This window comes from Argiope bruennichi, chromosome 3 (assembly GCF_947563725.1).
Source record: "Argiope bruennichi chromosome 3, qqArgBrue1.1, whole genome shotgun sequence".
Classification (NCBI taxonomy): Eukaryota; Metazoa; Arthropoda; class Arachnida; order Araneae; family Araneidae; genus Argiope; species Argiope bruennichi.
Genome location: NC_079153.1, coordinates 2,590,744 through 2,602,854, shown reverse-complemented (window position 1 = coordinate 2,602,854; position 12,111 = coordinate 2,590,744). Strand labels below are relative to the sequence as shown.

Genomic DNA, 12,111 nt, shown 5'->3' with positions numbered 1-12,111 from the left:
ACTACGCTGGTCCTTTTATGGGGAAAATGTTTTTTGTAGTCTCTGATGCATATTCGAAGTGGATAGAAGTCATTCCGATGAAAAATATTACAGCTAGTTTTACAATTCATCATCTTCGTATTCTTTTTGCTCATTATGGAATTCCCTTAACTTTGGTTAATGATAACGGCGCAAGTTTTACTAGTTACGAATTTCGACATTTTTTGAAACTGAATAATATTAAACATATAACTTCAGCACCGTACCATCCTGCTTCGAACGGACAGGCAGAAAGAATAGTGCAGTTGTTCAAAGCTTCGTTGAAATCGAGTAGAGGTGATTCTGGAGATCTAAATGTGAAATTACAAAGATTTTTATTACAGTATAGAATAACTCCACATTCACTCACGGGAGAAACTCCGAGTGCCTTGTTTTTGAAGAGATGTATTCGCACTAGGCTTGATCTTTTTAAACCAAATTTGAGAGACAAAGTTGTTCAGAAACAGAGTTCGAGACTTAACACAGAATCTATCTTGCGTGAGTTTCAGGAAGAGGAGAAAGTAGCCGTAAGAAATTATTCCGGACCTAACAAATGGAAAATTGGAACAATTATAAACCGAGATGGAACTTTGAGTTATAGCATACAAGTTGGAAATGAAATTTGGAAGAGACACGTAGATCAAATAAGGAAATGTGGGAAGTCGATTGAATTATTCCAAGCTGATACTGAAATTCCAATTTACGATAAAGAATTGAATTTTCCAGATGAGCCAGTATCCGATGATGTTGCTGAATCGGAACCGCCTGCACCTGTACCTGAAGTTGTCCCTGAACCTAAGGATGTACCTGTATCTGCCACTCCAATTGATGATATGCCACCTAGCCCTGTACCAGACGCTTCCGGAAAGCCGAAAACTGATGTGCCACTCCGACGCTCAAACCGAATCAGGAGACCTCCAGAGAGACTGGTCCTGTGACTCTATATTTTGTCGGGGAGGAACTGTTATGTATCTGGCAACAGCCAGATTAGAGAAAGGAACTGTTATGTATCTGGCAACAGCCAGATTATAAAAGAACCTTCCAGGCTGTGTGACGCGCGCCTGCTTTCTTACCTTTTTGTGTTCCGTAGTTTTTAGTTTTGTACTTGTTCGGTGTAGTTGTTGTTATGCTCGTTCGTGCCTGTGCATCTTAATACTAATATATATTATTTGCATGTATGTAAAACGAATTGTATCGTCTCTCGGTCTGCCTGGCATACATGACAGTGGGTACCTTTCCCGATACAACCTTTCAGCCGCTCTTGCAGTCCCTTCTGCCAATCCATAAATCAGGTGCATATCTGCCGGCTCCGTGTTCGTAAAACGTTCCTTACTCCTCTGCGGGCGATCGCAGCTCAAATGACTGAGTTGTTGAGAGGGATTGCGGCTCATTGGGGCCGCATGCCCCACCATCCGCAAATCTAGTAGTTATTGACATTGGGGTGATAGGAACTGACCTTATTAATAAACAGTACATCATAAGTGTTGTTTTAAATTGGAGGTGGTGTTGCTTAGGGATGACGATTTCTACATGTAAAATGAAGGTTGAAGCAAACCGCAAAAATTACACATTGTTAACGTTGCTGAAAATGGGCAAGAACTTGATTAGTATTTCCAGTTTATCAAGATAATTGTCAACACTTCTGAGTTTCCTAGCAATGCTGCGTATGTCACATCCATTAAAAAGTTTTCTAAATTCGTTGATTACATATTTTATATCTTCGAGTTCAGAGACGTTATCTTTGGGGAAATATACTTGAGCTTGAGCATTGTTTGCTTTATCTTCAGCAGTCATTTTTTCTGGCAGGGGTAATTCTGCTTGAAATGGTTCGTTATTTGTTATTTTTGCATACGAAATTACGTAGCTATTTTTTATGAATGTTTTAGGGATTTTTTGGGGCTTGGGGAATTTCTCACACCCACGGCAGGAAGCAAAATGTTCTTTTCTGCAATTTATGCAGAGGAGGTTTCTCTGGTGGCGTAGTGCACTGATCTTTGTGGTGTTCACCACCGCACTTTATGCATCTCGGTCTCATGTGGCAGGACGCTGCACTGTGGTGCCAATAATTGCAGTTGAAGCATTGGATGCTGCCTGTTTTTCTAACAAATTTTTCTACTTTTATTCTTAGGTAAAGTAGGGAATTTAGATTCCAAATACTTTTGTTGATGTCAATATTAGGCTGTGTGATTTGGAAGAGGGGAAGTGGTTCTTTAGTTCTGAAGCGAGTTAGTTGGGCTACTTTTTCGATTTTAAGATTACATTTATTTTCTAGAGCTTCTTTAATTGTTTGAGTTGGAAGATTGTTGGGGAGACCTCTGATAACAATTTTAATGGGGCGGCTGGATCTAGGTGTTATGATAAAGTAGTCAAGATTATTTTCTTTGAGGAATTTGGTTAATTTACGATGCTCATCATCATTATTCACGAAAATTTTTATGTATGGACCTCCTAGTTTGCTCTCTACTGGGAAGCAGTTATCGTTAATCAGTTTTAGGTCATCGATGAATTTCTCATTTCTTTTAAGCATTATCGGGGGGGGGGCTGGGTGTTGATATTTTAGTTTCATCTTTTCCCTCGTCTATTTCGAGGTTCTCCCGGTTTTGGTAAGTGTTTTCACTTAAGATTGAGTCATTATCAGTATCCTGAGTTTTAGCATTAATCTTAGCGGTTAATCTTTTGGGTGGAAATTTAAACTCCTCATTATCATATTTTTTGGTTTTTTGATTTTCATTTGATTTTGAATTTTTATTTGCAGTTGTAGGATTTTTATCACTTTTATCTTTAACAGATTCAGTTCTGAGTCTTTTGGTTTTACTTAAGTTAGACTAATTTTGGGGGGTATGATGCCTGCAATTAACTAAAGGACAAGTTCCAATATCACTCACCCTTTTTTGCAGATCCTCCAACCGCTGCTGGTAGGTCTTGTTTATCTGCTTAAGCGATGTCAGCTCCGGTTCCTTAGTGTCAGATGTCATGGTCTGCACAATCTGGATATTGTTTTTCAATGTTTTGATGGCTGTAGTGCATTTTCTTAGCTCCTCACAAATGGAGTTGGCGTCGATGAAGTGTTGGGTGGGTGGAAAGGTCTTGGCCTGTATGTCCGAGGAGGCTTGGTGACTGGGAGAGGTATCCATCAGCGGGAACTCAGCGTTCTCGATATTCATCGTACTCTGCCCTTCCAACACTAATCCTAATAAGGACGGGTCAGGCAGCTTGCGTGTACCGGAAAGCTCAGGGGAGGTCCGTATCTACGGAGATCAGGAGCAACTCGTCTTCACTCAGCGAGCGCTAGAACCGGACCGAAATGTAGTCCTTCTGCAGGTCTGCTTCCTTATATGCTACTGTGAACAACGCCGCCTAGCGCCGAATGAAGGTGTTTCGGACGACGGGTTGCTATGCAAATCTGAATCCTTGTGATATCCCCTACCTCCCCTTAAAGTTTGTCTCAATATTTATGGGACACCCTGTATATGCTTTCTCATCTCTTTTTAGAAATGAGAAGATAACATATCGATAACCTAACATAGTGTCTCATGATATGGGAGGGGGAGGGGATCAGGAAAAGATGACAATGGTATCATATGGTCTTTCTTGACAAATTCAGTTCTTTTTTTTCTCTATGCATATATTCTTAAAATAGACTTTTCTTGAATTTTACTTGGTTGGATAAATTTTTATTTTAATATATTTAATATTACTTAGTTATTTTAAAAGGATAATGCGAAAATGTGATCGTGGCAAGGTGATAATCCTAATATTGAACCGAATATATTTTTATTCTTAGATGCAAGAACGCACATTAATCAATTACATATTGTTAAGTGCGTTTTCTGGAATAGTATATTATGAAAATGTTATTTTATTTAAAACTCTAGTTCATAGTAAATTGATATAATTCAAAATCGGTGTGTTTTATTATTACCAAAGAATTAATTCAAACATTCATTGTTCTATTTTGAATAGCTTTTGCAATATTATGCCTTAGTTTTCTTGAATGAGAATCAAAACAGATTTCATAACACGCAGGAACTGCATTGTACTCGCTGAGGATTATGTTATGAATGTCATTGAATATATTTCTGTTCCTTAGAAAACAATTCTTTTTTTTTTTTTTTTTTTTTTTTTTTGCACCCCGAGTTTTTTTGCTTCCGCTGTTTTAAATGAACCTGTTAAGCCTTAATGTTTCCTTTGAAACCAGCATATCTTCCGAAGATGAGATAGTTAAAAATAGTATCCTCATTGATTCAAATTTATATAAGCAATTTCTAAAAACCAAATATTATGGCAAACGGAAATGATTGTTATTGTTGTTTCTTATGGCACTTTCCATATATAAGCCCGCTGACAAAGTCAACGATTCTAAGCCGAGAGAGCGTCTCTTGTTTTCAGTAACGCCATCTATGCCCAAGAGTACGTCTTAGCTATTTATGCTTCACATTTGCTTGCACAACTTCTTTTTAGGGGGGGGGGACATTCACACACCTCACAGATAGAACACAGAAGAGGTACAATCATGTTCGAACTCGGTCTGCCCAAATCACAGGGAAGATGCGCTACCTATATGCCAGAACGCCAGCTACGGCAGCACGCATTCTTCCTTGAGTCTTTTTAACAACGAGAAAATTGTATTTATTTTACATTCTTCTGTTGGAATTTCTTATTTAAGGCTTTGTTAAGTGATCTAATGAAGTGGTTGTAATGTATTATTAATGTATCAAATTTTCTGAAAGTATTCAGCAAAATTTCATTTAGAACTTTTGAAACAATTTTATAATTTTTTTTTAAAAATTTTTTGGGTTTCTCTAGTAAATACGATGCCTTTCAAATGAAAGAGCCGTGCTTATTTAAAGCCTGTTATGCATTGTAGGGCAAACCATTTGATTGAAAGTTATTGATTTTGTCATAAAATGTGCTTTAGTTTACTTTTAGGATTGTCCCTCTAGAAACGATTTTTTAAATTCTCTAAATAATAAAAAATTAAGCCATCTGAGAAATTTAATTAACTAAACCTTTTTAAAATTCCAAAAGTTATTCGTTTTAGGGATATAATCAAAATTGTGCAATTTTTCCATGAGTTTAGCCAGTTATTTGTAAAAATGATTTGCAGCATTTGTTTTCATTGTTGAAATTTAAATCAAACTCATTTCAAGGCTAATTCAAGTCTTTAAGCCGATTGTCTTTCTTTCGTTAAAAAATATCTTTTCATCTCAGATAATTTTTTTTTTTTTTTTTTTTTTTTTTTTTTTTTTTTTTTTTTTACTGAGAACTTTACTTCATTTTTTGGCAGTCAAAAGGAATTAGAATCGAAGAATATTTGAGTTTATTTATTTATTTCTGACATTTTAAGTAATTTCATTTCAGGATTAAATTTCTTGCATGGTGTTTATTAAATACTCATGAATTACTTAAGACATTTTAGTAACTTCTCAAGATACGATATACTGTGATACTCATTAAAAAAGATTTTATTTTTGTCTTTAATATCTGTTAAATTATGTGATTGTGTGATAATTTGATTATGTGTGCTAAATAACTAAATCAAATATTATTTTGATATTTTATAGCTTATAAATGTTACAGTTTTTTTTATCTGCTATGATAAGTATATAATAATTTACGTTTCATAATTATATTTAACTTAGGATTCGTTTAGTAAGTAGATCAATGGTTTCTGTCTCTTTTTTTTTTTAATTTCCCAGATGGATTTAGTCGCAAGTTCCACAAAATGGCAACTTTGCTTACTTTTAGAGTAAAAGCATGTACAGTCATTATTCATTTGATTGTTAATTGCTTAAATTTACATTCTTTTGTCGTTTTTTTCAACACATATTAGAGCAATTAATAATGTGCCATTATTTGGTTTAAACTCGTGTTTAAACAATGTCAAATAATCTTAATTAAACTTCATTTTTTTAAAGTCGTGCTTCTATAACTCTTAAAAGTAATGCAAAATATTCAGTGCGCAACTGCAAACATTTTGTTTTTTACGTACCAAATTTATTTTAAATATTAATACTTTTCTTGTGGGTTTTTTTTTCGTAGCTTCCAGTATATTGCTTGGTTGTTTGAAGCAATGAACGCTATCAACGTACCAAAAATGTAATGATTCAATAATTAAATAAAAGTTAGTTGATATTATAAAATGAGTGTAAGTAAATTATTGGGAGAACCAGAAGGCTACTGAAGGCACCCAGCACTCTATTCTTTATTATTACTTCTATAAATGCCCTTATTTTTACAAAATTTTTGTTGGTAAAGATTATTTCAAGATTACTTTATATTTAAAATGAACCTTTTTGTTTTTTAATTTCCAAAACCAATAGTATCTATAAATGTCCGTACGTGTTTCACAGTCTCAAAAATTTCTAAGTCTGGCCATTGATGAAAAATGTCTCTTTTTATGTACTAAAGATAGATATTGAAATCGTCAAATCCCGTCTTCTAAGTGTTGATGAATTGACATGTTTTAGATCTCTTCTAGTCTTGAGGAAGCCATTTTTTTATTTTTTATTTTCTCCTATACAAAGTATAAAGGAAATATTATAATAGTAAAAAAAATCGAACTCGAGATTTTAAAGATTATCCACCTTTTAGAACTGCTTGAGTTTGGAAAACACATTTTTAAAAAGTATCTATATGTTGGTCCGTGATAAAGATAGCTAAAATAACGCTTTGATCTAAACCGACGAAATTTGGCATATTGTTTTTACACCAAATGTGTAGATTTCTATCCAATTTCGAGCAACATCCATTCTGAGGAAGTCTGTCTGCGCAGCTTCTCGAATATAAGCTAACACTTTAACTTCAAAACGAAAAGAACCAGGTGGATAAAATTCGGCGCACAGATTTAACGTCTGGATACGGTAATGAAATTTTAAAGCACAACAACAAGCCATGGAGTACATATCGGTCTATCATTTTTCCTAGCGTAATGATCCAAAGTGATAGTAAATGTGATGACATAAAAGTGCAATGATTTAAATAAATGAAAGTTGACATGTGATTTTGTGATTGCAATTGTAGTTTGTAAAATGTTGGCTTTAATCGGTTGACAAAAAGCACATCTAAAGCGCCTTCCTAAGAAAGTGTGCGGAGATGACTCCTGCTGATTTTGGAATGATGCTTGTCTTCATAGCATCATCGCTCAGAAGCAGATCAAAAATGAAATCCAGCGGTTAAATTTTAGATTTATATTCAACTTGGTATGAAATTTGTTTCAAAGGAAATCTTTCCGTTAGTTCTGGACACAATCAATCAAAAATACAATAATATGAACGGATGAAATTTGATATGCGATTTTTCCACTAAAACTCTAGATTTACATAAAATATTCGACCCAATCCATTAATGGATAGATTGTCTCTCTTTTGTCTATTTTAGTGCAAAATGAAAGAGAACCGAATTTTACTATGCGATCAAAATGACAGCCCTATTGATCCACATTCTCAGTTCTCTATCCTATACCAAGTTAGTTAAGAAGCTTAACAGGTTATACGGGGAAAATGGACGAGAAACGTCCGAAATTCAAAATATTCAACGCAATTATAACTATTTCACGTCTATTTTGGACAGAAAAAAATGTCACCGTGAGCTTATTAGTCTAGATCTAGTTATTAATACAGATTTTGTGATGGAATTTAAATTTGAAGATAAATTTAATTTTCATTACTGCATTTATATCTAAGAAGATATTTAACATATTTTTTTCTGAGCATGCTCAAGTTGTACTTCATTAACAATATTTTTTCAAAATAATAGTGGCAGAACGAACTAAGCTTGAAACATTTATCAAGCTACTATGTTTTGGACTAGAGATTCAAATCTCCTTTTATTTCATATTAATATTGCGTTCAGGCTCTGTCCAGATAAAATATTAAATTGAATTTTTTTGCATCTCATTAGATTAGAACAACAAGTCATTTTTTGTAAATATTGTGGAAATGAGAGAAAAATATAATTGATATAAAAGTAATTGAAATGAGTTTCTTCATAGTACAAAAGCGTCCGAAGTTGTCACTAAAAAGCATAAATTATAACAAAAAATAATGATGCGATTGTGATTTTTTTTTTTGATAATTTATGAGTATTTTTTTTTAAATCTCACTCGGTAAACACATGAATATAATCAGTAAAAACTGTTTTTGACCACAGAATATAAGTGATATCCTTATATGGGAGTGTGTGTGAAACAATGCTGAGAGGAGAAACTTCTCATTTTTATGAAACAAAGACGATATAAAGATGTTAAAGGTTTCTACTATCAATTATTTTATTAAAAACAAACCCTCATTTCGCATTTGAAGTTATTCGATTTAAATATAGTAGAATACTACATTTTTTATCACAAAGGTAGAACAGAAGCAAAATTTTAACTTCAACTAAGCTATAGGTGCATTACTTTAAAAATATGTATCTCTTTGTGCAAAATGATTTCTGAGAAATTTTATTTACTTACATGCGCAATTCATTTCCAAAAAATTGTAATAAAATAATCGCAACTGATATCTTTTATTGAAATAAAATTCTGAAGTTTTTGTTTGTTTTTCTTCATTTATTTTAACACAAATCTGTAAAAGGTATTTGTTTATTTCGTTGCGGTCGGATAAACTGACCTACAAATTCATTAATGCCTTTTTGTTTTTAAAAAAGTTTAAATGAATGTTCTATCTTTTTAAAAACGCATTTTTTTATACCTTCTTTTATAGAAAGAAAGGAAAACTGAATAGTGGAAAAACATTTTCATTAAAAAAAATAATCCTTCTTTCCTAGTTTCATCATTGTTGCAAGGAATTAAATGTATTGCATAGACGATGCATTTCTATGTTAATTGTCATTTAACAGGCTATTGGTTATTTAAATCATTTATGAATACTTATAACATTTGCAAAATTTAACATATTATAATCAAAGGTGGTGCATATTATTGATATAATTTCCAACACCATTTTGTATGACATTGCTCCCAAATGATTATTTTTTCAATTCCAACAACATCTGCTGCAATTTTCTGCAAACCCCTATTATTTATTTTACTGCTAACACTCGCTCTAAAAATTTGTTGAATCGGGAAATCTCACGCATTGAGCAAAGGATTGAAAATCCTTAATGCCTGCGGCATTCTTTCAAAGATTTTCTTTCCTAAGTCTCAAAGAAATCTCTATCAGAATCTCAATAAAATCATTAAAGGGGAAAATTTGTCATTTTTACTTTTGTGTTTTGGTGCGATGGAACAAGTTTCAACCCCGTTCTCGTGCACAGACCTTGCCATGTTGGAGTGAAATTACACACACACGCGCAATGATATTTCTTAATTTAAATCTTAATTAATAAATTACCTTTTTATATTAAATTTATTCCAAAATTGTCTTGTATTTTCTGATCCAAATTCCACTTTTTAATTTAATTATTTCTAACACATAAAAATATAAGATATAGACGCATATCATCGCACTCTAAAAAATTGTTGCTGAGTTTTGACTTTCCATACTCCGAAAGAAGGGATAAAAATGCTTCATTTCCACGACATTTTTTTAAACACCTGCTTTCCTAAATCGTTACGTAGCAAAGAAATCTCTAAAAGAATCGCTTTGCAAAAATCACCTACGGAAAAACCTGTCTCATTTAACTTTTGTGTTGTGATGTCGACAGACGCGCATCCTTGTTTCACTTCGTATACAAATTATACCCTCTAGTGGGAAAATAAATTGAAGATATAATCTAAATTTAATTTCCTTTCAGCCAAGCATCTGCAAAATTATGTTACACACCTATAGTAGGTTTCTTGCGGTGACCTGCAGTAAACTTTTGATTATGCGGGGAGTGGAGTAGTGTAAACAAAATGGTCCACAAAATGGGTGTAAAAGGATTCATTTCCATATTGAAAATTCTATCGAACATTTTATTTTTATTTATTTATTGTAGTGGCTTACGCATACAACCACGATTCAATAAACAATCAGTTTCAACACTTACAGATTTGTTGACTTTATTTCTTTCTAATCTGACATTTGTTTTGTCTTTGTAGCAAAGCAACAATTTTATTTTTGAATGGAATATTTTTAAGAACATTTTGGTACAATCGTGGATAATCGAATTGTATTCCCAAATTCAATTATTTCAAAACAAGATATTTATTCAGAGGGGCAATCCAGAGGGATGATTAATAACCTTCTTATGAGAGCATATAGAATTCTAAAGAAGAATCAGATGTGAAGAAAAATCTTGAAAATATTTGTTTTGGTTTTTAGTGATAATTTAATAACTGAACGAATTGCTTGATTAAAATTTCTCTACTTAGCAATTTCCGTCGAGTCAAAAATATAGAAAGTAAATAATTTTATTACGCTGTTAATTCATTCAAAATAAATTTAAGAAATGAAATGCCGCAATGCAAATATATTCCACTATTCTGCGTGTGATGTGGATATTTCATGATCCTTAACTGATGACTTATTCATTTCACTAATATAGCCTTAAATAACAAGTAACACTACTGCAAATGAATAGGCATGGTTGTTTTCAATTATCCATGGATGTGGAAAAACATTTGTTACGCATTACAAGGCTACAAATCATTTCGTTTGATGTTTTCGCTGAAACAATATCTTCCCTTACTTGGACATTTAACCGCAGTTTTATGATGTTTGATCGATTCATTGTTTTACAATGATTTACGAAGTTCGTTTCAATTCTCAGCTGTTGCATTCAGTTTCGATTTCGAAGAATATAAAAATTGCAACAAAGTGCGACTTTTTTTTTTTTTTGCCTTTTTAGAAATATTTGTTTAAAAAGGGTTTGACTCATTTCATCTTTAAGCCATGCATGTAATCCTGCAAAAAAAAAAAAAAAAAAAAAAAATGATGCATTAAGTCGCGTTTAAACGTGGCCTCCTACTGCTGCGCAATAGACGCAACGGCAACGTCATGATGTTTCGGATTCACAAAGTAGTCACGAGCATCTCCACATCATAATTTGGAACAGTTATTATAATTCGTAAGTTTAGGGAAAAGTTAAATTTAATTGAAACTAGTTTGGACGAGCGCAATAAAGCTCTAACGTCATGAAATTTGGTAGAATTGTTAGATTAGAACTTTTATGATATGATTATTAATATAAAATAATAGTTTGATTATTTATGGGAGAAATAGAACTTTAATGAAATTACGTTGCACGTACCTTTTACTATGGGGACTGATTTAATTATTTTGATTAGTTATTTTCGAAAAATTCCAGAACTGTGATGCCTGTAGCTCATCGTAGCTATCTGAGGCAAAAACAGAAATAATTTTTAAATTTTAATCCACCATATTGATAATATAGTGAATTCTCAGTCTTTTTACCGTCGGGAAATTTACGTAGAAATTATCGATTGCAGCCCTAGATCTTATCCTAGAGCTGGGCACAGCCGGATCATATGCTGGCATCTGAAGTAACTCGTTATGAATCTGGGGTAATTTTTCGAATAACTTAATTGATGTCCTTTTGATAAATTCCGAAACAGATTCAATTTGGAGGTCATCATAAGTATTTTCCTTCTGACGTACCAGGGGGCATTAACAATCTTCATTAGATGTTTATTTTGAAAAACTTGCAACTTCTTAATGTTTTGGGCGGAAATGGTCCCCCAGATTATAGAAGATCAAGCCTACCTCAGGAAGATCACATGGCACCGATGGGATCATGGCAAATACTTGTTCTGTCATGGCAATTCTTGCCACTGTCCCGATAACGTTGTCTCAACGTTGCTAGTATTAGAAAAATTCCAGGATAACAGCAGAATGACAAATGTTGCGTGCTTCGTGTGAACGCCAAAATATTTATTTGTTATTGAAGAGACCGGAATTAAAATAAAAACATCGTGTGCATTATGGGAATTTTTTAAAGAGATAATTATTCTTGGAAAGAATAAAGCATATAAAAACGAACGGAAAATACGATTAAAAGAATAATAAAATGACTTAAAATTTTATAAGCCTAAATATTCTTCAAAGCTGAGAGTAGAAGGGAACAGAATGATTTTGCGTCCGAGAGGCTTACAAACATCATTTCAAGCAGTTTTCTTGCTTGACGTATTTTTTTACTAGTAATAAGGCA

At 33.0% G+C, this 12,111-nt stretch overlaps 2 protein-coding genes across 2 annotated transcripts in view; one reads left to right on the top strand and one right to left on the bottom strand.

Moving 5' to 3' along the window:
• LOC129962602 (protein aurora borealis-like) overlaps positions 1–12,111 on the bottom strand; it is a 102,083-nt gene that overhangs the window by 66,295 nt on the left and 23,677 nt on the right. The window lies entirely within an intron of this gene.
• On the top strand, positions 27–956 carry LOC129964211 (uncharacterized protein K02A2.6-like). The gene has a single exon (XM_056078931.1). The coding sequence runs from the start codon at positions 27–29 to the stop codon at positions 954–956; it is 930 nt and encodes a 309-aa protein (XP_055934906.1).